The 26,371-nt window shown below is 36.0% G+C and overlaps 1 protein-coding gene across 2 annotated transcripts in view; it reads right to left on the bottom strand.

Annotated features, from left to right (window-relative positions):
• The window catches only part of LOC125398248 (complement factor H-like), a 49,408-nt gene extending 34,395 nt beyond the window's left edge, over positions 1 to 15,013 (bottom strand). Inside the window, exon 1 of one of the 2 annotated variants that reach the window (XM_087906452.1) lies at positions 14,849 to 15,013. In XM_087906452.1, coding sequence (XP_087762578.1) covers positions 14,849 to 14,921 — 73 coding nt within the window. In that variant the 5' untranslated portion in view covers positions 14,922 to 15,013. The remainder of the gene's footprint in view (positions 1 to 14,848) is intronic. The other variant, XM_087906451.1, reaches the window with a different exon arrangement.
• Between the last annotated feature and the right edge of the window lie 11,358 nt (positions 15,014 to 26,371).

Here is a 26,371-nt window from a genome sequence, read left to right as displayed (position 1 = left end):
ACAAGCATGTAAGAACACTGGCACAGGAAAACACTTCCTAAACATAACCCCAGTAGCACAGACACAGAGGGAATCAATTAATAAATGGGACCTCCTGAAACTTAGAAGCTTCTGTAAAGCAAAGAACATGGCCAACAAAACAAAATGGCAGCCTAAAGAATGGAAAAAGATCTTCACCAAGCCCACATCAGATGGAGTGTTGGTCTCCAAAATATATGAAGAACTCAAGAAATTGGTCACCAAAAGAACAAATAATCCCATAAAATAATGGGGTACAGACCTAAACAGAGAACCCTCAACAGAGGAATCTAAAATGGCTGAACGACAGTTCAGGAAATGTTCAACTTCCTTTGTCATCAGAGAAATGCAAATCAAAACAACTCTGAGATTCCATCTTGCACTGTAAGAATGGCCAAGATCAAAAACACAGATCACAGCTTATGCTTGAGAGGATGTGGTGTAAAGGGAACACTCCTGCATTGCTGGTGGGAGTGTAAGCTGGTAGAGCCATTTTGGATATCAGTATGGTGATTTCTCAGAAAATTAGGAAATAACCTTTCTCAAGACCCAGTAATACCACTTTTGGGTATATACGGAAAGGATGCTCAATTGTACCACAAGGACATGTGCTCAACTATGTTTATAGCAACATTGCCATAGCCAGAACCTGGAAACAACCTAAATGTCCCTCTATTGAAGAATGGAAAAGAAAAATGTGTTACATTTACATGATGGAGTACTACACAGCAGAAAAAATAATGACATCTTGAGATTTGCAGGCAAATGGATGGATCTAGAAAGCATCATATTGAGTGAGGTAACTCAGACCAAGAAAGACAAATGTCATATGTACTCACTCATAAGTGACTTTTAAACATAAAGCAAATAAAACCAATCTACCATTCACAATCCCAGAGAACCTAGACAATAACGAGGCCCCTAAGAAAGACATACATATATCTAATCTACATGGGAAGTAGAAAAAGACAAGATCTCCTGAGTAAATTTGGAGCATGGGGACCATGGTAGAGGGTAGGAGGGGAGGGGAATGGAAGTCAGGGGAGCAGAGAAAATACATAGCTCAATAAAATCAGTAAAAGTATTTTAAAAAATCTAGGGAGAATTTAATTCTGTTACCAAGATAATTTGACTAAGTACTGAACAATCATCTAAAAAAATTGTATATTTATAAGCAATAAACAGTGTCAACATTAATCATAAAAGTGTCTGTTTTTCATTAAACCATGATGAGCCTATAGATTTATTAATATACAGGATATTGGGAATAGTGAGAGTTTTGTGCTCAGTAGTAAACAAGTCATTTACAGCATCACATCCATTGTTCAGACAACATGAAGAAGGGACACAATCATGCTAAGATCTAGATGTAGTGATCATGACTGTGACATATCATCTGTGCTATATACTGCCATTATAATAACAAAATCTCAAAATCAACAGAGTCCTGCCCTGAGTCTGCTTAAGAATGGACCTTCAGCATTGAGGCTTGAGTGAAGTGAGGTCCCAGGAAACAGTTTCATGCTGATAAATTTATGAAAAAGGGGTGTCAGTGCTCTGAGTTCTATACCCACCCATTAATGAGCAAACCACATTCCAAAAGACAGCTTTGATTCAGTGTTATGAATATGTCCTGGTTAAAGCAAATACATAACACATCAAAACTCAAACTTATGAATCTTGGGAAAGCTCAAGCAAGGATAGAATGTTGTTGTTGGAGAAGTGGGATGTAAGGAAAGGTGAGGAAATAGAATATCCAGAGTATATTATATAATTTAAGAAACTGTCAACAAAAATTTTAAAAATTAAAATATAAAAAAATTATTAAATGCTTTCCTTATAATTCTCATATATTTCTTACTGAAAATAGTTTTTTATATTACTTGGACCTGATATATTTTCCAAAATCTTATGTCAGAGAGAAACTTGGTTCCTCACTGCCTCTTCTATTGGAAATGGTATATAGTTCAGGAACTGCTGATCTAGTTTAAGTAGCTTGGGACACTAGGGTAGGGTCTTTGAAGGGATATTTGGATGTTGGCTATTCCTTTCTAGTTATTTTTTTCTGGTGGACAAGAGGCAAGCATCTTTGCCTTAGTACTCACTCCATGACTTAATACTCTTCCGGTTTCAGGTCTAAAGTGAAGGGAGTCACGAAAACTGAATAAATCCTTGTTCTAAATTATTAGCTTCAGTAATATTGACATAAAACCAAAAAAATACCAAGAAAGAGATCCTTGGTGGTGACTTTTTTATCATCTCCTCTCTCTCTCTCTCTCTCTCTCTCTCTCTCTCACACACACACACACACACACACACACACACCACGACAACACACACACTGCTATATAGAAAGATTCAGATAGGCAAAAACCTGAAAGAATGAAAAAAGTATGCCGGAAATAGAATACTCTTGACTCTAATGACACTGTGCTACATGTGTGTTAAGAAGACGCTGAAGTTCTTCAAAGAAATTGTGTCCAAAGAGGGAAATACAATTTCCCTCTTCATGTGTGAGTTGGGCTTAGAACATAAAGTACTACCAGGCCAAACACGATTGTGTGTGAGTAGATCATAGACTGCTACTTTGCCCCCACAGTAGAGTAAGTTAGCTGTCATCAAGCAATATATACAGACACTTTTCTGATAAGGAACTGTGGCCTCTTGCCAAAGCCTTGTTTGAGAGACATGTTGGACATAGGGCCTAATGCTCAGCAAATGCTCCTGATGACTGACAGCCAGTGCAGTCTCTGACAGGACCATCGTCATTCAGAGACAGTAGCCAAGTCATCCTCACACTTGGAGCATAGAAATGGGGAGACAATAAAGATTATCTATGAAGTAAACTTGTTTAATAATATTTTTATTTATATATGTCTAATATATATGTCTTACATATATATATATATATATATATATATATTCTGTGATAAAAAGTAACAAAAGTAGGTCTTACATAACAATATTCATACCCAATTATTTCTTCTGCTTTCTAATTCTTTGATTGACATTGCCATCTTGACTCTCCTCCTATGTATGTATTGATATTTGCAGACTTTTTACTTCTGAATAGTTGTGAAGATTTCACACCACTTCCTCTTTTAAGTAAATGTGTCCTCTGACCTACAGAGGAAAACTAACTTATGAGGAAGCTATATATTTCACCTAGGAGAAAAATATAGTGTAATCTCACTTTTAAAATGAAAACACGTCTATCATAAATTAAGAACTTAAAAAGTGAATTTACTTCCTATTAATTAAAATAGCTACACAAGAAAACAGAGGTTATCCTGAACAAGAAAACAAAAGGAATTCAGACACCTGAAGAAGATGAGTCAAGTTATTCTTACATTTCACCAGAGAAGTAGATTAGAGATATTTGTTAATAACCAATATAACAACATATTCATAATTTTAACTGGAACTGCAAAAACATGAATGAATCATATTGTCATACCTGTAGCTTCAATATTGAAGTGCTATATTGTTCCTTGTATTATCATTAACATGTTCATATGTAATATTGTTCTTTTCATGTTATTTTTAAATAATGTTATTAATTTTTTCATAAAGTATGATTTTACTACAGAAAGCATCACATATTTATGTTAAAAGAAGGCTTACAAATACATACAAAGACACACAAATTTCTTATAGCTTCCTTTTTATTTTAATTTAGTTTGAAGAATTTTCTAAACACTTGATACATAGTTTATCATTTTAAATTCTTTATATTCTAAATATTAACTGTTAATCCTACCAAATCATTGAGAATAAAGTTCATGCCATCTTTTAATGTCTTTTTAAATTTCTTTCTTCCCATTCATTTTTTCCATTTTACAAGCTTTTTGCTTTTTTGGTTAGTTAGTTTAATATAATTTTTGAGGCTACTGAGATAGGTAAAAATTTCCTGAGTTTTTCTTGAATATGTTTTTCGTTTGCATATAGGAAATCTACTGATTTTTATATATTAATTTTGTATCTAGTTGCTTTGCTCAAAGTGTTTGTCAGCTGTAGAAACTTCTTTGTAGAGCCTTGGAGTCTTTCAGATAGAAAATCATGTCGTCTGCAAATAAGAAGCCTTGATGCCTTCCTTTCTTGCTTGTGAGGAGCCTTCCAGCTATCGCCATTACAAAATGGCGCTAGCGGTCCTGCAGCTTGGAGGTAAACAAATCCGTCTTTGGTATTGCCGCGTTGGGCTGAGCGCCCTTTGCTTGTACATGCGCAATTGAGCCTTTGTTCCCTGGCCAATCCCGAGGCCCTGGGCATCAGCAGACTGGTATTCACCAATCAGGACAGTGCCCGAGTCCCTTCAACCTATATAAGCAGATGCCGCTTGGCCTTCTCCCTCTCTCGCGCTTCCTGCTCTCCCTTCAACCAAGAGGCTCCAATAAAGTGTGATTTGAAAAGAATCCTCGACTTCGTGGTCATTCTTCCTTGCTGGTCAAGGGGCGCGCCACACTTACTTGAACTGTCTCACTTCCTCCTTTGTCAGACTGAGGGTCTGCGTCCTTGCCCATTGAGTCATCCTAGCCACCTCATTCAGCATTCTCTTTGCAGTCTTTCCTCTGTACGTGTAAGTCTCTTCTTGCTCTGGTTGAAGAGCCAGGGCAGCTAGTGCTGGCTTACTCTTCGTCTCTTTCTGTGATGTCATCCCAGGTCTCAGATTTTGTATGTACCGTCATATGGAGTCACTATACTACATGTGATTTAACTCAAAAGTGTAGCTGTAAAAACCAGGCACTGTGTTTCAGGATGCAGTCTCATTTCTTGGCCTCAGAAATGTAGAAGAATCAGGAGTTCAAGGACATCACTTCTCCTCCAAACCCAGACTCCCCGTCCCATCCCCAGCTCTGTAGCAGGTTATCTGTTCTAGTCTCCCTCTACTTTTTGACCCATTCCCAATGGATCACAAAGATCTTCTCCTCCAACACTCTTCTCTAAACATATCCTATTATCTATTTCTCAGCCTCCAACACTAGCAGGCATTCCCTGGAACACATCACAAGATTAGGTCAAGGAAATAAGACAACTGAATACTTTCACCACCACCACTACCTCCTTTTCTCCAGATTCCATCTCCAAGTCTCACCCCAAGCTATGGAAAACAGTAGTCACATAATACCTACGTCAGCTTTTCTCCCCATCACCTGTGAATCCAGTAAATCTTTCCCTCATAGTCTCCCCACTGGGCGTCCTATGGAAGTCCTTAAGACTCCTACATGTACTCCCTGTTAACCGTCACTTCACTCTTCTCATTAAAGCCAATAGGCTGACTATAGATCTCCACATTTTCTGTTTCTCCAGATATAATCCCCAAGTCTCATCTACAGCTCTGCAGCAGAACATATGTGGCAGCTTCCACCCACCACATCTCTAGTGGATCCCACACACCTTCTCCATCTAACCTCCTTCTCTCCCTTCATTGCTTTATTGCAGCCCCAACTACAACTACAGCAGGCAATCCCTGCTACCCACAGGCCACTCCTGCTAGTCAAGCAAGTAAGCTAACTATAGACCTTTAGCTTTCTCTAAATCTGGTTTTATCCTCTGCTCTGTATAGACCTTCCAGGGGTGACCAGTCTTCACTATTTGCCCCCATTCCTAGGAGACTATATAAGTAGATCCTGGAGGAACACTCTGCTTTTCTCCCTCTTGTGAATCCCTCACACCCCTAATCTATTCCTAATTCTAAGTGTCTTTTCCATATATCTAGAAACATATTACACCTAGAATTCCCAGTGGCTATAGCTCTCAGGCTAACAGAAATTTTCCAAATAGACAAGAGATGCCAATCATACTATCCTAAAATCCAGAAAGGAAACAGAAACAAAGAAACAAACAAAAAAAAACGCACCCAACAAAGACAATAACAGAAATTAGCACCTTCTCATATATTCTTCAAAATCTCACATCCTAGATGACATAATAAAAGCACAATACATAACTGCCAGAACAATATATCTCCACTAGCCCCACAACCCTACCACAATAGGCTCTTAGTTTTACAACATACTGAACCAGAAAAAAAAATAGCTTTTAAAACTGTATGAATAGAATAGAGATTCTTAAAGAGAAAATGCAAAAAAAATTTAAGGAAATTCTTGAAAACATAAATAAAGGTGGAAGGAAAGAATTAATAAAACTTTTTAAGACCTGAAAATGGAAATATAAAAATACAAGAAACCCAAAAAATGAGAGAATATTTTAAATGAAAAGTTTTGGAATTTGAATAGGAACTGCAGAGGTAAATTTTACTAACAGAATCCAAAAGGTGGATGGGAGAATCTCAGACATTGAAGACAGAATAATAGAAATGGACACATCAAAACATGTGAAATCTAAAATCTTCTGACATAAAACATGATGAAAACTAGAACAGGGTGATGAGACCAAATATACGGATAATAGGAATAAGGAAAGGACAAGACATAGGTCAAAGTTATAGAAAATATTTTCAACAAAATCATAGAAGAAATATTTCCTAACCTAAAGAGGATTACTATAAAATTACAAAAACACATAGAGAAAACCAACAATTTTGAATCAAAAAAGAAAGTACCCTTAGCATATAATATTATAAATGTTACACATGGAGCAAGGAAGAATATTAAAACCTGCAAGGGCAAAAGACAAGTAACGTATGAAATCAGACTTATTAGAACTACAGTTGACTTCTCAATAGAGACTCTAAAAGTCAAAAGGGCTAGGACAAATGTGATTAAGAGTATTTGAGACCCTAGATATCATCCCAGACTAATATTCCAAGCAAAATTTTCAGTCACAATAGAGGTACATAAGAATTTCCATGGTAAACTGAATTTAAATTAGATCTATTTCCAAATACAGTTCAACAGAGGGTTTAAAAATGAAAACTACAACCTGAAGAGGTTAATTACAACAATGAAATCAGGAAGTTTTCCGGAACACAGTCTAGAAATGGATATCTGTGAGGAGAATTCTTAATGCTTGTGAGAACACCCCAAGTAAACAAGACAAGAGTCTTGTGACCTCTAATTTTGCAAAACATAGAACTGTTCGTAGAGTGTGTTTCCATGCTCCTTTCTAGTACAGCGGATAGGAATGAGTTTCCTTAGTTTCCTTCAGAGTTCCTTCTTTTGTCTTCTTGCTATTGTTAATCAATTAAATGTTTGAACTATCCTTTATATGCCTCTCTGGAAAAATTTGTTTCTCTTTTTTGATGTGGGGCTTGTACTTGAGATTGCATACATGTTGAACTCATAAGAATTTTACCCATATAGCCTTTCTTAACCATCAAAGTATAAATTGTCTGGTTTCTGAAAAAAATAGGTATTGAATGATGTACTTTAGCCCATCTCAGTTATCAGCTCAGTTCTATCAATTTCCACTGCATCTAGCATGATGATGAGGAATAAATAATCTCAGCACATCAAAATAAAAAGAAGGAAAGAAACATATATACACCATCACCACCAAAACACAAATAATAGAAAATAAAAAATCCATTGTTTACTGATACCTCTCAATGTCAATGTTCTAGTTTCCCCATAATAAGACACAGACTAACTGAATGACAGTATCCATATTTCTGCTGCAACCAAGCAACACACCTTAGCATCAAGTATAGACATTTCTCATGGTCAAAGGTTACAAGATGATAGTTCAAGCAAATGGACTTCAGAGGCAAACTTGTGTAGACATTTTAATATCTACTAAAATGACTTCAAATCAAAACTAATCAGAAGAGGTAGGTAAAAATGGTAAAAACTCATCAAAGGAAAACTCCAAGATGGATTTTTGGTTCTTAATGTTTCTGCCCCAAACAAAAGGGCACCATAGGTTGTAAAAGAAAAAAATAGTACAACTTAAGTCACATAATGATCCTCATACACTGATAGTGGGAAGCTTCAAAACCCCATTTTCAGCAATAGATAGGTCATCCAGACAAAACTTAAATAGAATATTGCTAGAGATAACAAGTGTTATAATTCAAATGGACTTATTGGGTAACTAAAGCACATTTTACTCAAACATATAGAATATACTTTTACCTACTGTAACTCATAGAACTTTCTCCAAAATTGACCACATACAAAGACCCAAATTCTCAACTGATATAAGAAAATGGATACAACCCCCTTCATTCTATTAAACCACCATGAATTAAAACTGGATCTTAACAACAGAAAGCTTACAAACTCATGGACACTGAACAACTCCTCACTAAAGGAAAACAAGGTCAAGGTAGAAATTTAGAATGAATTTAAAGACTTTCTAGAATACAAAGAAAATAGATACACAATGTATGCAGCTTATGGGACACAATGAAAGCAGTGCTAAGATGAAAGAGGGAAGTTTATAGCACTAAGTGACTACATTAAACAAACAAACTAACAAACCTGGAGAGATATTATATTGCTTACTTAATAATACAACTGAAAGTTCTAGACCAAAAAGAAGAAAATCTCCTTAAAATGGAGTAGATGGCAAGAAATTATTGATTATGTCTTGCCACCTACTCAGGGCTGGTATCAATCAAATAGAAACAAAGAGAACATTACAAAGCATTGATGAAACAAAGAGTTTGTATTTTGAGAAAATCTGAAGATAATCAAAACCGAGGCCAAATTGGTTAAAAGGCAGTAGGAGAACATCAAAATTAGCAAAATCATTAACGTAAAGTTGGACAGAATAGTAGACAGCAAGGAAGTCCAATAACCTTATGAATATACTTTTACATCTATGCTTCAACAAATTAGAGAACCTAAAGAAATGGATGGCAAAGATAAGCCACAAGATCAGGCAAACAATTTAAATAAACCTCTAACCCAAAAAGAAATAGAACATTCATTAAAATTGCATAAGCAAGAAGACCCAGAGCCAGACGGTTTTAGCATAGTATTGTACCTGACCTTCAACAAAGAGTTAACACTAAAACTTCTCTAATTGCTCCACAAAATAAAAACACAAGGAAAAAATGCCTTTTAATGCGGCCACAGTTACCCTGATACCCAAATCACACAAAGACTCAATAAAGAAAGAGAATTACAGACCAGTTTTCCTTCTGAACATAGATGCAAAAATACTCAATAAAATACTTGCAAATCTATTCCAATAACATCTAAAAGTCACCCAGTGTGATCAAGTAGGCTTCATCCCAGACAGGGATGGTTGAACACATGTAGGTCAATAATTATAATCTACTATATAAACAAACTAAAAAAAAAAAAAAACACGTGATCACCTCACTAGTTGGAAAAGAATTTGAAAAAAAATCCAATTCCAGAGATTATGAATAAAGGGGACATAAATCAACACAACAAAGGCAAATAACATCAAACCCCTATCTAGCTTTAATTTAAGCAGAGCAGCAATTCTGTTAAATCAGGAACAAGACAAGTTTGTGCACTCTCTCTATACCTATTCAATACAGTACATGAAGTCTTAGTTAGAATAATAAGACAACTGAAGTAGATCAAGGGGATACAAATTGGAAAGAAGTCAAAGTATCTTTCTTTGCAAATGGTATCATTGTATACATAAGTGACTCTAAAAATTCCACTGGGGGAACTCCTACAGCTGATAAACAATTTCAGTAAAGATGCTACATAAAAATTAACTCGAAAAAGCATACATACATTGATAAATGGACACAAAAAGAAATCAAAGAACAAACAGATCACAATAGCTTCAAATGATGTAAAATATCCTGTGGTAAATAACCAAACAAGTGAAAGACTTGTATGATAAATCTTCAAGTCTTTGAAGAAAGAAATTGAAGAAAAAATCAAACATGGAAAGATTACCATGCTATGGATCAGTAGGATTAATAACCTACCAAAAGGAATCTATAGTTTCTATGCAATCCCCATCAAAATTCCAACACATTTTTTCATAGACCAGAAAGATAAATATGGTATTTATTCACTAATATGCTGGTATTAGTCATTAAATAAATAATAATCACGATATAATATGTAGATCCATATAGATTCAGTATAGCGAAAAAGATTATGGTAGAACACATGGATTTCCTTATAAGGGGAAATAGAATAGATTTTATGGGTGAAATTGGGGGCAGGGTCAGCTGGAACTGGAGGATCAGGTGGGAAGGGAGTGGAATGCAAGGAGAGACAGCTAAAATTGAGGGGCATTTAAAGGGTGATATGGATATTTACTGTACTGCAATCTTCCTAAAAGATATGTGTGTGATCCTGATGAAGTTCCTAAATTGTGTGGGTGGAGTCCCATTTCTTGTCACCCAGTGAAGCTTCAGTTTGGGATTAGTTTACATCCAATTGAGTTATTGTACTAGTGGGTCCCATGGAAAGTCCCTAATGACCCAAGCTGTTAAGGCAATAGGTTCCTCTTCCCAAACTGATGAAAAGGTACCGTTGGTGAAGGTAGCACCCATACCACTCACTGATCATGGAGATGACAAGCTAGTGCCTACATAAAACCTTCATCCTTATGTCTTATTGACTCTGTTAGAGGAAATTACTCCCCAGGATATCAAAAGAAAAACATATACACCATCCCAACCACAAAACCCTTGATATACAATACTGTCCTGCCTGCCAAATATGCCATGGAAATAGTGGCATGCCACTTTTAGGAGTCACCAAACAATGTCTGATTTTTTTTATAAAGACTGAGATGGAACTCATATCAACACTTCTGGATGACAAGAGCCAGAGACTAGATAGCCCAGAGACAAAAGTTAAAATCAAATATACAGTTCCTAAATAGAGTAATAAAATGATTCCTAATGGTATGCTGTTATACTGGTAGATCAGTGCCCCCCAGTCAACTGAATAAATCTTATATGAATCCAGAGATTGTGATTCCTCCAGAAGTTCTTTTAGTACAGGATTGTTTTGGCTATCCTGGGTTTTTTACTTTTCCATATGAAATTTAATACCATTCTTTTGAGGTGTGAAGAATTGTGTTGGGAGTTGCGTTGAATCTGTATATTGCTTTTGGTAAGGCTGCCATTTTTACTATGTTAGTTCTATCTACCTAAGAGCATAGGAGATCTTTCCACTTTCTGGTGTCTTCTTCAATTTCTTTCTTCAAAGATTTAATATTCTTGTCATACAAGTCTTCCACTTTTTTGGTTAGAGTTACTCTGAGATATATTTGGACTTGAGTTTTGTGCATGGTTATAGATATAGATCTATTTCCACTCTTCTCCATGTTGGTATCCAGTAATGCCAGCAGCATTTGTGAAATACACTTTATTTTTTCCATTTGATTTTTTTACTTCTTTGTCAAAATTCAGGTGTTCCCAGGTTGTGGGTTAATATCTGGGCCTCTAATTTAGTTCCATTGATACTCCTGTCTGTTTTTATGCCAATACCAGGCTGTTTTCAGTACTGTAGCTCTGTAGTAGGATCAAAGACCTCAACATAAAGCCAGCCACACTGAACATCATAGAAAAGAAAGTTGGAAGTAAGTACACTTGAATGCATTGGCACAGGAGACCACTTCCTTAATACAACCCCATTAGCACAGACACTGATAGAAACAATTAATAAATGGGACCTCTTGAAACTGAAAATTTCTATAAAGCAAAGGACATGGCCAATAAAACAAAATGACAGTCTACAGAATGGGAAAAGATCTTTAATAACCACACATCAGGTAGAGGGCTTATCTCTGAAATATAAAAAGAACTCAAGAAATTGGTTATCAAAAAAAAAAACCTAAAACTAAAACAAAAAAACAAATAATCCAGTAAAAAATGGAATACAGACCTAAACAGAGAACTCTCAATAGAGGAATCTAAAATGGCTTAAAGACATTTAAAAAATTTCTCAACATCCTTAGTCATTAGAGAAATGCAAATCAAAACAACTCTGAGATTCCAAATCTTGGACCTGTAAGAATGGCCAAGATCAAAAACACTGGTGACAACTTATGCTGGAGAGGTTATGGAGTAAATGGAACACTCCTATATTGCTGGTGGGAGGGCAAGCTGGTACAGTCCCTTTGGATGTCTGAGTAGGGGTTTCTCAGAAAATTAGGAAACAACCTTCCTCAAGGTTCAGTAATACCACTTTTGGGTATATACTTAAAAGATGCTCCATCTTGCCACAAGCACATGTGCTCAACTATGTTCATAGCAGCATTTTTTTTGTCTCAGCCAGAGCCTGGAAACTACCTAAACGCCTCTCAACTGAAGAATAGATAAGGAAAATGTGGTACAATTATACAATGAAGGACTTCATAGCAGAAAATAATAATGACATCTTGAAATTTACAGGCAAATGGATGGAGCTAGAAAACATAATTTTGAGTGAGGTAACCCAGACCCAGAAAGACAATTATCATATGGACTCACTCATAAGTAGTTTTTAAACATAAAGCAAAGAAAACCAGCCTACAAATCACAATCGCAGAGAACTTAAAGAGCAATGAGAACCCTAAAAGAGACATACATAGATCTAATCTACATGGGAAGTAGAAAAAGACAAGTTCTTCTGAGTAAATTTGGAGAATGAGCATGGGGACCTTGGGAGAGGGTTGAAGGGAAGTGGAGAAACAAGGAATGAAGCAGAGAAAAATATAGAGTACAATAAAAATTAATAAAATTTTAAAAAATCTCATATGTAATCTGAAACATGAAACACAGGTCCTCTCTGGGGCTCTTATTCCTCTGTTGCCTTGCCTTGTCCAAAGTCAGTGCAATACTTTTGTTTTACTGTATTATATTTATTTGGTTATATTTTGTTGTGTTATTATCTTTTAGAATCCTGCTCTTTTTCTAATGATAGACAAAAAGGGAGTGAATTTGGTAGGGCGGGAACTGGGGAGGAACTTGGAGTAGTAGAGGCAGAGGAAAAATGTAACCAAGATCTATTGCATGGGAAAAGAATTTCTTTTTCATAAAAAGAAAAATAATACATTTAAAGAATAGATAAATGGATGATAGACCGATAGACATATAGACAGACAGGTGAGAAGACTGATAACAAATCTTCATCAAATTGGCTGCAGAAAATGCCAAAGGACAAAGAAATATCCTATTGCACAAAGCTTTTAAGCAATGAATAAGAATATCATAAAAATAACATCAAATTTTCTTGGAGATATCCATCAGAAATTGAGGAATCATGTCTGAGGCAGCCAGCAAGAGTTCCCCATTTGAATTCCCAGGGAAACAGAGAAAAGCTGTGAGACTGGCCAAAGCAAGTTTATCATGAGGGGGGAATGGTGAACATTTGGAAATTTCAGCTTACTATTTTAATCATTTTAGTTATTTTCTGCTGGAAATTATGAGCATCTCATTTGTTCATATGGTCTCCATTTGTTGTTGTTTGTTCTATTACTTACCAGTCACTTCCAAGGGGACGCTCAGGGGTGAAGTCCAGATAAGTGCCATAAACTAGCTACTGCTACCTTAGATGATTAATGCTGGACATCTGGAGCCTGCAATAGTGCTTTTCTGTCTGTGTGTCCGTCGGTCATCTTTTTATGTACCCCGTATTTGCTATTTATTCTTTCACTTTTCTTCCTGTACATGGTGTAAACTCAATTCAAAAGGAAAAGTGGGACTACATATAGTAAGTCATTATCCAGACTCTACTGAATACCAGATATACAGTATTTATGGTCAAATTGAATAGACTGAGCAGATGTATATAAAATATATGCATATGCATATTATATAGTTATATATGTATGTTACATAATATATGTCTGTAAAAATATATACACATGTACATACGTATATATAAGAATAAATATACATACACGTATGAAGAAACAATTAATGAAAAAAGAGACTATGACTCAGAGAACAAAGAGGGAAATATGGGATGGTTTGAAAGGAGAAAAGAACAGAATAAATATAATTGTTTTATAATCTCAAAAATTATAAAAGTACAAAAATTTGAAAAAAAATTTATGTCATTTGGCAGGATGGATTTTTATTTTTAAAGGAATGCTTACCCATGATTACAACAAAAAGTCATAACACAACAAAATAAGTTTAAATCTCTGAAATAATGTTACAAAATTTGACCACAAATAGTAAATAAAGACTTCCTGAAAACAGGATCAAGCACAATGACTAAATTCCACAATCCTATACCTTGTTTAAATCATTTTTCGTGATTCTGTGGGTTTAGTGACTTTATGTGGTGACTTCATGAAGCATCAAGGGAAAGCTGATAATTCCTTTTTAGACACAATGTTAATACAGATATATTATACTCTCCTACTTTCTATATACATTGGAGAGATCAGAAATGAGCACTTTGTTGGCACGTTAGTGGTTTATTACAAAAGTAACAGTAGTCCTCATTGTCTCATTAAAAATATTTACATTTGATGAATGATGATTTACTTGAACTGGAAAAAGTTAGTCATTTTAATGACTAGGAAGTTAAAAGTTATGAAATCTGTGAAGATGAAATCAATCTTGCCCAGTCTCAGAGGTGTTTAAAGTCTGTCAGGAGCTTTGCCCTGGCCAGTGGTTTTGTTTAATTTAATTAGAAGTTCATTTTGAAAATTAATCTTACTATGTTTAAAATTTACACATTTTTAAAATGAATTTTCTCTCAAAATTATATTTAGAGGCTATATACAATTTTGTAGTTTAAAAAAGAGGGAAAATCCCCTTTACTCAATTTTTCTCTTACTGATTATCAGAAGGTATTTCCATAGATAGGTTGTATTTTATCATTCAAAATGTTTTCTGTCTTCATTAAAACATTTTTATAGTTTATTTTCAGTTTGCAACATTTTATTAAAAATTAAAATGAATTAAAAATATTCTCATGTACATACAGAAGATAAACACATTTGACTAGGAACTACAGGAAACAATTTTTTTTCCACTTACCTTCTTCTCCTTTGGCAGTATAGAGTCCTAGAATTAGAACATTGCCTAAGAGCAATACTCTAGACCACCTCATTTTTTAAATCTTAGAGGTCTCCAGTAGTGGGGTTTCTGGGAGTCTTGTCATTAACAGTACTGTTCATGACTTTGAATTTCAGTGTATTACCAGCAGCTAGTTTGGTAAATTTCAAAGGTCATAGAAGGAGGAACAAAATAAACAATGTTTAATCTTGTTTACACATTAATACTCTAAGTTAATCATTTTACAGTTATTAAATAATAAAATACCATTCAATTTATTTATGCTAGTATCCTATTCAATCCGTATCAATATGAAATCAAGTTATTAAGCAAGGAAGATAAAAGATTAATTTTTTTGCTTTCTTTTAGGTATCATAGCCGGGCAAGGACTGTTGGTTGATTCTCTTCTTTGAGACCGACAAGGTGATTTTTGATACCATGAATGCTAATTCTCAAAGAGGAGGCTTTCAGGGCAGCTCTAGCTCAGGGTTCTTTAAGTCAATGACAAAGTACATTGTATCTTCACCAATATGAACTAATCTTTTTCCTTTTGGGGACAATCAAGGACAATCAATAGCACTAGTTTATAATATTTTGAATGTTGTAAGATAAGCCTAACCAAAAACTCAAAAGAGTGTGCTTTTCTTGCTGATTATTTGTGTGTTTGTTAGTTGGTTTTGGTTCTTAAATATCCTGTAACTGTGTCCTTGATCATCTTCTAGGGAGGAACTGACCTTTGGTGGGTTTTCTGAGGGTCATGGTCTGCAATGGGCTGACTGGAGATTCCCTGCATATATGTTAGGCATTTCTATGATCCATTTATCAGTTGAAGGACTTTTAGGTTGTTTCCATTCACATAATGCTGGAGCTGAGAGTCCTATATCTTGACTCACAGGCAAGAAGAAGTTGACTGTCACACTGAGGGAAGCTTGAACAAAAGAGATCTCAAAGCCTTACCCCACAGTGACATTCTTCCTCCAAAAAGGCCATACCTCCAAATAGTGCTACTTCCTTTAGGGGCTATTTTCTTTCAAACTACTACATCATACTCCCTGTTCCCAAAAGTTATATAGCCATGTTATAATGCAAAATACATTTAGAGCAATTTCAGAGCTCCCTGTAATATATCACAATATAAATTCAAAGTTTAAAGTCTCTCCTGATATTCATGCAATCTCTTAACTGTAACTCCCATTAAAATCAAATCAGATTTCCAACATATAATGGTACAGGATATACACGACCATTCCTGAATTTAATGAAAAAAGCACAATGAGGAAATACTGGATGAAAGCAAGATTGAAAACCATCTGGAAAAGCTCCAAACTTTGCATCTCCATGTCTGATGTCAAAATGCTCTTCAGATCTCCATCTCTGTTCAGGTTTGACTGCAATGTATTACTTTCTCTTGGGCTGGGTTTACTCTCTGTTAGCAGCTCTCCTTGGCAGGTATAACACAACTTTGGCGTCTCAATCATCTTATGTTCTCCAAGGCAAATCAGATTTCAACTTCACAGCTTCACACAATTTTCTCTCTATACTGCCTCAGTCCAGGAATACCCATGAAATAAGTTGAGCCTCAGTAGCTTTATTCTATAGCTCATTTCTTCTATCCTTATCCTTAAAGTCAGAACCATGTGACTGAATCTGTCAAGTTCTGCTGCTTACTAGTGCTGGAACATGGCCACCTCCTTTAATGAAATTTTCACCAGCTTTCTGTTTCTCACTGCTTAAGTATGACTGTTCTGAAACTTGCTTTGTATACCAGGTTACCATGCCAGCTTTAAACTCAGAGATCTGTCATCTCCTGACTTCCCAGTGCTGGGATTAAAGGTGTGCCCCACCACACCCAGCTCTAATGTTTGCTTTAGTACCTTTTCTCAAACTGGAAATTTAACTAGGTAGAATCTTGCACCAGAGGTCACCACTCCATTTATTCCTTTTTAAAATATTTATCTCCTTGAACAAAGAACTTAGATCCATTAATTTTTCTTATGTTCTTCTTGTCCTCAAATATTTTTCTCTTGCTCAGCTTGCTAATTATAAATCTTCATTAGATTTTCCACTAATATTTACATGACAGAGTATATACTAGTATGTTTTGAGATTTCTTCTGGCAGTAGAATTAATCCAAAAAATATTCACTATAGACTCAGGCAGACTCTTCAAACAAGGGCAAAAGGGAGCCATCTCCTTCACCAAAATATTACAGGACCAATTTCTAGGCAACATACTAAACGTCTTATCTGAAACCTCTTGAGCCTGCTCACAACATTTCAAATGATTATTAGCACCATTGTCCAATATTCTTCTATTAAGCAGTGCTTAAAACATTCCACAGCTTTCCAAAGTCAAAATACAAAAGTTATTCAAACAAACACATGTCAAGCTTATGACAGCAATGCCCCAGCCCGTGGTACCAACTTCTGTCTTGGTTAGATTTCTAGTACCGTGAAAAGACATCACAACCATAGCAACTATTATAAGGAAAACATTTCATTGAAGGGGCTTGCTTGCATTTCCAGAGGATCAGTCTATTATCGTTACAATGGACAGCATGGAGACACAGAGATAAACATGGAGCTGAGAGTCCTACATCCCAAATAACCCCTCAGAGACTTGTTATTATAAATGCTTGGTTTCTAGTTCAGGCCTGTTTATAGTTGTCCTTTACATTTAAATTAACCCATATTTCTTATTTACACTCTGCCCCATGGAGTACCTTCTTTCAACACAGCATTCCTTTTGCTTCTCTCTCCATGTCTCTCGGAAGTTCCTACACTCTTTCCTCTCTTCCCAGCATCCTCTGTGTCTAACAGTGCCATCTATACCTCCTGCCTAGATACCACCCAGTCATATCTTTTATTAAACAAATCAGAAGGCATTTTGGTAAAACACATCTTCACAGTGTACAAAAAGATTATACTATAGCATTTCTCCTTTTTTGTCTAATTAAAAATTGTTTTAACTTTAACATAAAAGCTATATATTATATTATCCTTACTTAATAAATAACAGTTATCAAGTTAGAATTACATTTATAATATTCAGTTCATTTATATTTGGAAAAATTAGAGAAAATGCTCTATTACCTATCTTTTATTTGTAAATCTAAAGATTTATACTTAATGTAATTTTTATCATTACTAAGAAAAAGCATAAGTTAAATTATTTAGTTTTTTACTCCTTCAAAGGTCCCAGAAGGGAATAAGGACACCTAAGGACAAAGACAGCTAGCTGCATGGACATTGACCCAAAATTCTTTTGTAACTTGGGCATTCAGCTTTGGTCTACAAGCGTGGTATTATCTGACAGATATTCTGAGTAGCAGGGAATTTTGAAGGACTCTCATATCTCATCCTGGCAAAGTTTGGCACTCACTATTTTTACATCTTGTTTGTCCAATTTGGACAATATATTGTCAGAAACTACCACAAGGACAGATTCTTTGATCAAATGACTAACTTTTTCATAAAGAAAACTTTTTACAGAGAGGTTCTTTGATGCCCATTATCCTCTTTTGAATTAAATTGGTGCTATAAGAAGCAGATGTGTCTCACTGTCATAAAAAAGTGTTAGACTATTAAACATATTATATGTCATATTCTGTTAGGCTTTGTAGTGTCTAAAGGATGTCTATCTATCTAAATATATCTGTGTATGGCCTACAAAACAAACCTAACATCTCTACTATGTTGACTATTGTAGATGACTATTAGTCTGCATTTCTTAGATATATATTGCATTTTTAAAAAAACTGCACAAATACAATACCTTAATTAGGAGTAGAAAAATACATACAGTATAACAAAATTAACTTTAAATTGTATTGACAAACAAAAATCCATACTAATATAAAATATTTGAGATTAATTGTTGTTTTATGGATTAAAGTAGATTCAATATTCTACCCTTTGATCTCATAATTTCTATATCACATCTCCTTTTTCCCTTTAGAAAGAGATCTTTGAATTCTTTTGTTTAGCTTTGTTTTACTAAGAACATTTTATGTCCCATCTTGAATTTTTTAGTTTGGCTTTGTTTTACTATGACCAATAACACCTTGTGACCAACCCCACTCTAAAAAATGACAATAATCTATAATTCATTGGATTACCCCCAAACAACCTACACCCCATCTCTTGGGAATGTGTACATCATTCTCTATGCTGCAGGAGCTCCTTCCGTTCCTTCAGCCAATAGCCTTTGAGATACCAGCCCACTGGGGAATGGTCTCTTTCTCTTAAAAAGCAGCCACAGTCCTCCTCTTGCTCTTTTGCTCTGGACTCTCATTCCAGTTACTAGACTCCTATCCTGGTAGTGTAGGATGGTGTTTTTTCCTGTAGTTTTTTCTGTAGTTTTTTTCCTGTCAAATAAATAAACTTTTAATAATAATTCCAAACTGGTGTGGGTTTGTTCTTATCTTTATCTGGCGACCAACGATTGGTTTGAGAACCACTCCCCACATCCCTTCATCCCCCCCACCCCCCAGCTCAGATGCTTGCCACCAGCTCAGCTTGGCATGAGCCCTCCCTCTGCTGCGGTCCTCCTCAGTGCATGGAATCAGCAGCTAAAAACTCCACACCTCCCAGGATCCATGGGCCCAGACAGTCTCTGCCTGCCTGGTTTGATCTTTCCTGAGCAGTTGCTTTTCTAAGCACAGTTCTTGGGCAGTGCGAGTCAGAGCACAAGCCTTGCCACACCACACAGAAGCGCTGTTTGAAATTCCGACCAAAGCGTTTGCGTTTGCACCATGACCATTTTTCCCAGCGGAAAAGCATAGGGAAACTGGGTGGGCAGTCAGCCATTCTCACAGTGGCTGTGTCATGACCACCTGTATCGGGTTGGAGCAGGGCAGGCGCCTTGGGTGAGTGGTGCTGTTTATCAGCTGCTGGAAGTTCCCTGGATTTTTGTTCTTTGTACCTAGACTCTGTGTTTTCTTCCTCTGTGTACATCTAACGTCTCGAGCACCACAGGATCTATCCTGACACAGTTCCATTAATTCCCGTCACGACTCAGAAACAGCGCCACCTGTTGATTAACAGATAAAATGGCAGGTTACGTTTTTAATGGGACTCTATCCAAGGTTTTTGCTGAAATCACACGAGGGCTCTATTTTACATGAGGTCATAATTTACTGGTTATTAGGTTTCAGTTTTCTTCTCCATATTATATCATTATGGGAGTATATGGCACTAATTGATAGGATTAATACCATGATAAGCAAAATTGACTCCATATCTAAGGGTACTAGGAACTTACCTGAAAGAGTCCAGGCTGTTGGATTTGACTTTAAGAAGTTATCACAGAGTTTTAATAAGGTAAAAGATAGAATATACCTCCAGGATGGCAACTTACATGATATCTGGGGGCAGTCCAAGGAGAAGATGTTATCTTTGAAAGGAAACATTAAGATATTGGAATCACAGGTGCAGAATGGAGACCAGAAAATTAATACCATAGGGAAATCACTAGAAACTTTTGCAGGTCAGGAGATTCAGGCCTTATGTGAGACAATGATTAAGAGATTTGAAATGATTGAGGAAATTATTGGAATTGATGAACAGGGTGAGAAGACACAAGGGCAGGATACAGTGTCACCACCAGCTGTCAGAACTGGTTTACCCAGGGTTTTAGCTACATAGTCTGTCAATTATTTTGACAAGGCATCAACTTCTAAAGGCTCAAAAGGAGCCGAAGAAGGTAGATGTATGCCAATAGGACTGAATGGTCTAAATGAAATTATGCACACCATCTTTATTTATGGCTTGTACTCTATATTTGTTAAGGAAATGATAAGGACTTGGGCTTCTAATGTCAGGGCTATGCCCCATTATTTCTCACAGTTAGCATCCATGGTGTTGGAAGATGGACCTTCCTTGATGTTTGAAGTTCATTTCAGAGAATAATCCAAACATATGGAACAGCAAGGAAGAACAAAAAGTGTGGAGGTTTCACAGGATCAAATTCTTGGAGTAGGAACATACACTGATTCACAGGTCCAAGCTCTTTATGATGAAGAAGTATTGTCCCTATGCCACAAAGCAGCCTTGAATGCTTGGGATAGAATACAAGAACTAGGTAGAAGGATTGAGTCACATACCAGGGCTAGCCAGGTACAGGAGAACCCTATACTGACTTTTTGCAAAGATTAATTAAGGCTCTGCACATAGGAGTAACAGACCCAGAAGCTAGATGACTAATTCTTGAATTGTTAGCTTTTGAAAATGCAAACTTAGACTGCAAAAAGATAATTGTGTCTTTATGGTATAGATCAACATCTATGGATGAATGGATCCAAGATACCATGAATTTTCAGAACTTTAAATACGATGATGAATCTTGGGTAGAAGTGATTTCCAAAGCGATGAGGGGACATCCACCTGCCAAATGTTTTAATTGTGGTAAATTAGGATACCTGAAAAGGTATTGCAGGCAAGGAATTTCTAGGAATAACACCTCAGCTGGGAATGGCAGGAATAGGAAACCTCAGCCTTCAGGTATATGTAGGAAGTGTGGTAAAGGACAACATTGGCCCAATGAATGCAGATCAACAACAGACAGACAAGGCATCCCTATACCATTGGGAAACTTTTTGAGGGGTCTCTTGCAGGCCCTCAAGCCAAAAACGGCCCTTTAATAACAATCAGAAATTCTAAAGTTAGCAACACATACAGATTCTAGGCTTTTCATGTGTCTTATATCTTCACAGGGCTTTTTATATTTGCTATCAAAAGACTTTACTTTCATTTTTAAACTTTTTTATTCTATAGTTGTATATATATCCTTTCTCACTTCTGTCCCAAGCTATGCATATTTTTAAACACATTGTAACCTGTTGAGAAGATTTTTTTTCTGTCTGGATGTATCTTTTACTCTCTGTACTGTTCTTTGATGCCATGAGATGAATGTTACACTGCTATGTTAGTTGGTGGCATGACTCAGCTTAATGCATCATTGGCATATGGCATTGGTGGCTGGTGTCTCCCATCAGCTTTTCTGAGAACTATATTTTTAAAACTTAGCCTCATGGTGGAGGTAACAATAGGAGCAATGTTTTTTTGCCCCAGTACTAGGAAGTTGCAGGGTTTCAAAAAAAACCCAGAAACAGATATTGGGGATCAAGTTGAAGATCAAAGAAGCAAAACAGCCAGCCATTGGCTCTTACCTCTACCTCAGACCAAAATGGTGATCATACCTCCATAAATCCTCATAATGAAACTTAGCTGAAACCTATTTCCTCCCATATTATATTCCTCTGTAGTTCTTGTAGTAAAGGCATGCACTACCACTGCTCAACTTAGATGGCTAACTACTGTATCTGTTGGAATTATATGTGAGTGACACCACTTCCTGGCCTGTATGGTTGACTAGTGTAGCCTTTTTGCATTTTGGTCTTCAGGCAAGATTTATTAATTAAAATACAAATAAAATAGTACATCATTTTTCATTTTTGTCTAAAATAAAAAAGAAACCTATAACTAATATCAGAAAACTATATACAATATGTACAATAACAATATAAAACATATATAGGCAATAAATACAACACTGTAGTCTGTTTGAATTTATCAAATTCATAGAAAATACTCCAAAGCAATCCTATCTTTGTGAGTCCAAAGTATTGAACATAATTTACTTTCTATCATAACTTGCTTGTTTCATCTAGTAAAGAAGGAAAAATATAACCATCTAGTCTTAAATCCCTCAGAGACTCAAGAAGGAAGCAATATTAATAGAGTTAGCAGGAAGTGTGAGCAGGTGACTTCCATAAAATATAAGAAATGACAGAAACAGCTGAAAGTCAGGAGAGTCATCCACAGTTCCTCTACAATATTTGGGCATCTGGTCTACAGGCCTAGCATATTTGAAAGATGTTTTTTGTGAAGCAGGATATTCTAAAGGCCTGTATTTCCTTGTCTTGACATTGCTTGGTAGTCACTCTCTTTTGTGTCCTGCTTGTCCAATTAGAACAGCATTCTGTCAGCAGTCAAGGCAAGGTTATTTTCATCCCAAGTGGGAAAATTTTGCCACAAAAAAGTAAATTCCATGTGGAAATTTTCAATACCCATTATCTTCTCTGAAGTAGATTGGTGCTGTTAGGAGAAGATATATCTCATTATCATAAGAAAGGGAGAACCTATGCTATTAAAACATCTTAAATTTCATATTCTGTAGATCTCTGAAGTGTTTGAAGATCACTTATCTAAAATATATGTTTGTTTGATCTTGAAAATATACCTAATATGACTACAAGTTCAATCATAATAGGTGATTAACTAGTAACCTGCATTTCCATATTATTCATAATAGTTGGTAATAATAATTTTCAAGGATGAGAAATTTGCATTACATTGTTAAATGAGTTGTATAAGTACAATACCTTGAACAAGAATGGAAATGTATGTATAATATGTTCTTTCAAATTCTCAAACTTGTATCAATATATATATATATATATATATATAATAAAATCCAATCCAATGTAAAACAAAACTAGTTTTAAATCTCCCAGAATTTCGGGACGATTCTATTTTGGCAGTTTTATCTGATTATATCAAAAGCACTTGTTAGTGTTATAGGTTAGTTTAGATTAAATTGACAAGCTGCTTGATGAACTATAATCTCTTTTTGGTGAGCCCACAGTGTTATACAGCTAATGTGCAGTTGAAAGATCTATTAGATAAATCCACTGGAATATGATCTTGTGGAGGACCTGTTTTGCAGAGCTTTGGGAGCACTTGTCTTTTGCATAAGTTACTGTCAATTCTGTAGAATTTTGTGAAATCATGATGGTTTTTCTTTCTACATTATTGCAGCAGTATATAAACCTGACTTTTCCTGTACAGGCATCCAGATATTTTCTATACACTAATGAAGCCTGTTGTATAAACAATAACTCAATCAAACATTTGTCGTTCTCTTTAAATCTACATAAAACTAGTCCTCCACAACTGTCTTTATAGACAGGACTCATTGATAAGAAAGGAGACCCAAAGATGACATGGTATTCCTCTCTGTAAGCTGTGAATACCATTGGTGAATAAAGAGACTGTCATGACCTGTTGATAAGGCAGAATTTAGGTAGGTGGGGAAAACTAAACTGAATGCTGGGAGAAAGGAGGCAGCAAAAAGAGAAGACATGTAGCTCCAGAGCCACATGGAACTTTACCCAGTAAGTCGTAGCCTCATGGTGATACACAGATTAGTAGAAATGAATTACATTACGATGTAAGAGTTAGCCAATAAGAAGCTAGAGCTAATGGGCCAAGCAGTGATTTAAATAAGAGAGCTTCGGTGTGATTATTTTGGGGCTGAGAAGCTCAAATGACCAAGCAACCTCCCTGCAACAAATTGGCACCCAACTAAAATACATATAAAATTGAGAAAGCTTAAAATGTAATCCTAGACACAAAAGAATAGAGTTAAGCGTGGTTTGATAGTGACAATGTTTTGGGTGGACTCTGTTTGCAAGAAGCAAGCAAAGGCATGGCTCCTTTAAGAGAGGTTTTTCTGATTGAGCAGTAGCAGAAAAGAAGTTGTGCCATTTTGATAGGACTGAGGCTTCCTGGGACTGTGCTTCTAGTGCAAACTCTGATGAGGTCTGGCTATCGAGCATTTAAATGGGGTTTGTAAACAGCATGTTACAAACTGCATAATGGCTCAACTTAGATCTGCTGCATAGTTGGAACTGGGGCAGTATGAGTGTCTCAGAGGCAGTGAATGGACCTCCTTTGCCATGTTGGACTGGGCAGAGCATGCCGGAAGGCTGTACATAACCTAGTAATGCCACAGCTTCAGTTTTAATAAGTGCTAAGAATTTTAAGAAGTGCTCCTGGGCAGTAAAGAATTACAGATACACAATCAGACAGATTCAGATATAAAAGACCTCTGAATGGATCACAGTGCTGGATAAATGTACATAGGCCTGGGAAAGAGAGAAAAAAGATTATAGACAGTTATAAAAAGAAGTAAATGGCACTTAAATGGTAAAATATTTAAAGAGACAGAATACAGACCTAGATTAAAGGAGTAATAGTGTTCAAACAAATAAGCCATATAAAGATTGAATATTCACAGAAAGTCTGAATTATGTATATTATTGTATTTTCTTTGAATTCTTTGACTATGAAGGAGCTAAGTACAGAAAGACACCATAAGACACATTTGCTCCTGGCAGCACCAATTACTTCAAAAGGAAGATGGGCATTGAAGAGGCTCTTTATTGAGTTTGCTAGTCATTTAGGAAAGAAACTGCTCTTAACTGGACTGTTTGATGGTATGCTGTATAAATCGGACATGCAGGACCCACAGAAAAATGACTGCTGAATTTGCTTAAGGATGAGACGATCCTTTGGGGTTCCTGCTTCATGAAAGAGTCTGCTGGACATTCTGCAGGACTCAGAAAAATGTCAGTGACAAACTGCCAATATAGTTGAACTATCTTTGAAATTTCCTGCTTCACGGAAAAGTCTGCCAGATACTATTGGCCTGTAGACTGAATATGGATGCCCCAACAGTACAGGAGAATTTTGGGTGACTATCTAGACAGAGAGATGTCTCTGTTATTTCTAGAGTTTTGCACAATGTACTCCTGGTTAACTTAGATAATATTATACCCTCTGGAGTCTCTGATGGATTTGAATAATTCATAATTATAGTTTTCCTTAGATATGACAAAAGATAAAGTAGATATAAATATTGTAATTATAATTCTTTCTTAATGCCTGTTTTGTTATATGTAATTTTACTATGTTAAAGTTCAAACCTTCCTTTTCATTTAAACAGAAAAGGGGAGGTGATGTGGAATTCCCCTCTGTATCCTGTGAATACCATTGTTAAATAAAGAAACTGCCTTGGCCTGTTGATAGGTCAGAACCTAGATAGGTGAGGAAAACTAAACTGAATGTTTGGAGAAAGGAGGCAGGGGAGAGATAAGACATGTAGCTCTGGAGTCAGATGAAAATTTACCCAGAAAACCACAGTCACATGGTGAAACGCAGAATACTAGAAAAGGGTTGAATTAAGATGTAAGTGTCAGCCAATAAAAAGCTAGAGCTAATGGGCCAGGCAGTGATTTAAATAATAATATAGTTTCTGTGTGATTATTTTGGGGCTAAGCAGCCAGAACGACCAAATGACCTCCCTGCAACACAAGCAGGTGTCATTGAGCACAGACACAGTATGTCTGGAATAACAGCAGACAAAGGAAGGTGTAATCTACCCTAATCTAAGAACATACTAATATTCTCTATTTACCCTTCACCTTGGTTTTCATTAACATAAGATCATTGTCCAGGAAATTAAGAATTTTCACTCCTAGAGATACAGATAAAAGGCTTAAATCATTAAACCAGCCTCAGAGAATTCAATTTTCACCTGGGAACTGGTAGGCAACCTGCTTGGGTTGAATGAAAGCAAAATCTCCAAAGAGATTCTTTTTAATCCTGGCAGCTAGATGCTGATGCAAATCAAGCACATCAGCTTCTTCCCCAGACCATAGTT

This window comes from Myodes glareolus, chromosome 5, assembly GCF_982192425.1.
Source record: "Myodes glareolus chromosome 5, mMyoGla1.1, whole genome shotgun sequence".
NCBI lineage: Eukaryota > Metazoa > Chordata > Mammalia > Rodentia > Cricetidae > Myodes > Myodes glareolus.
Note: the sequence above shows the minus strand (reverse complement) of the source record. Positions and strands in the feature narration are given on the sequence as shown.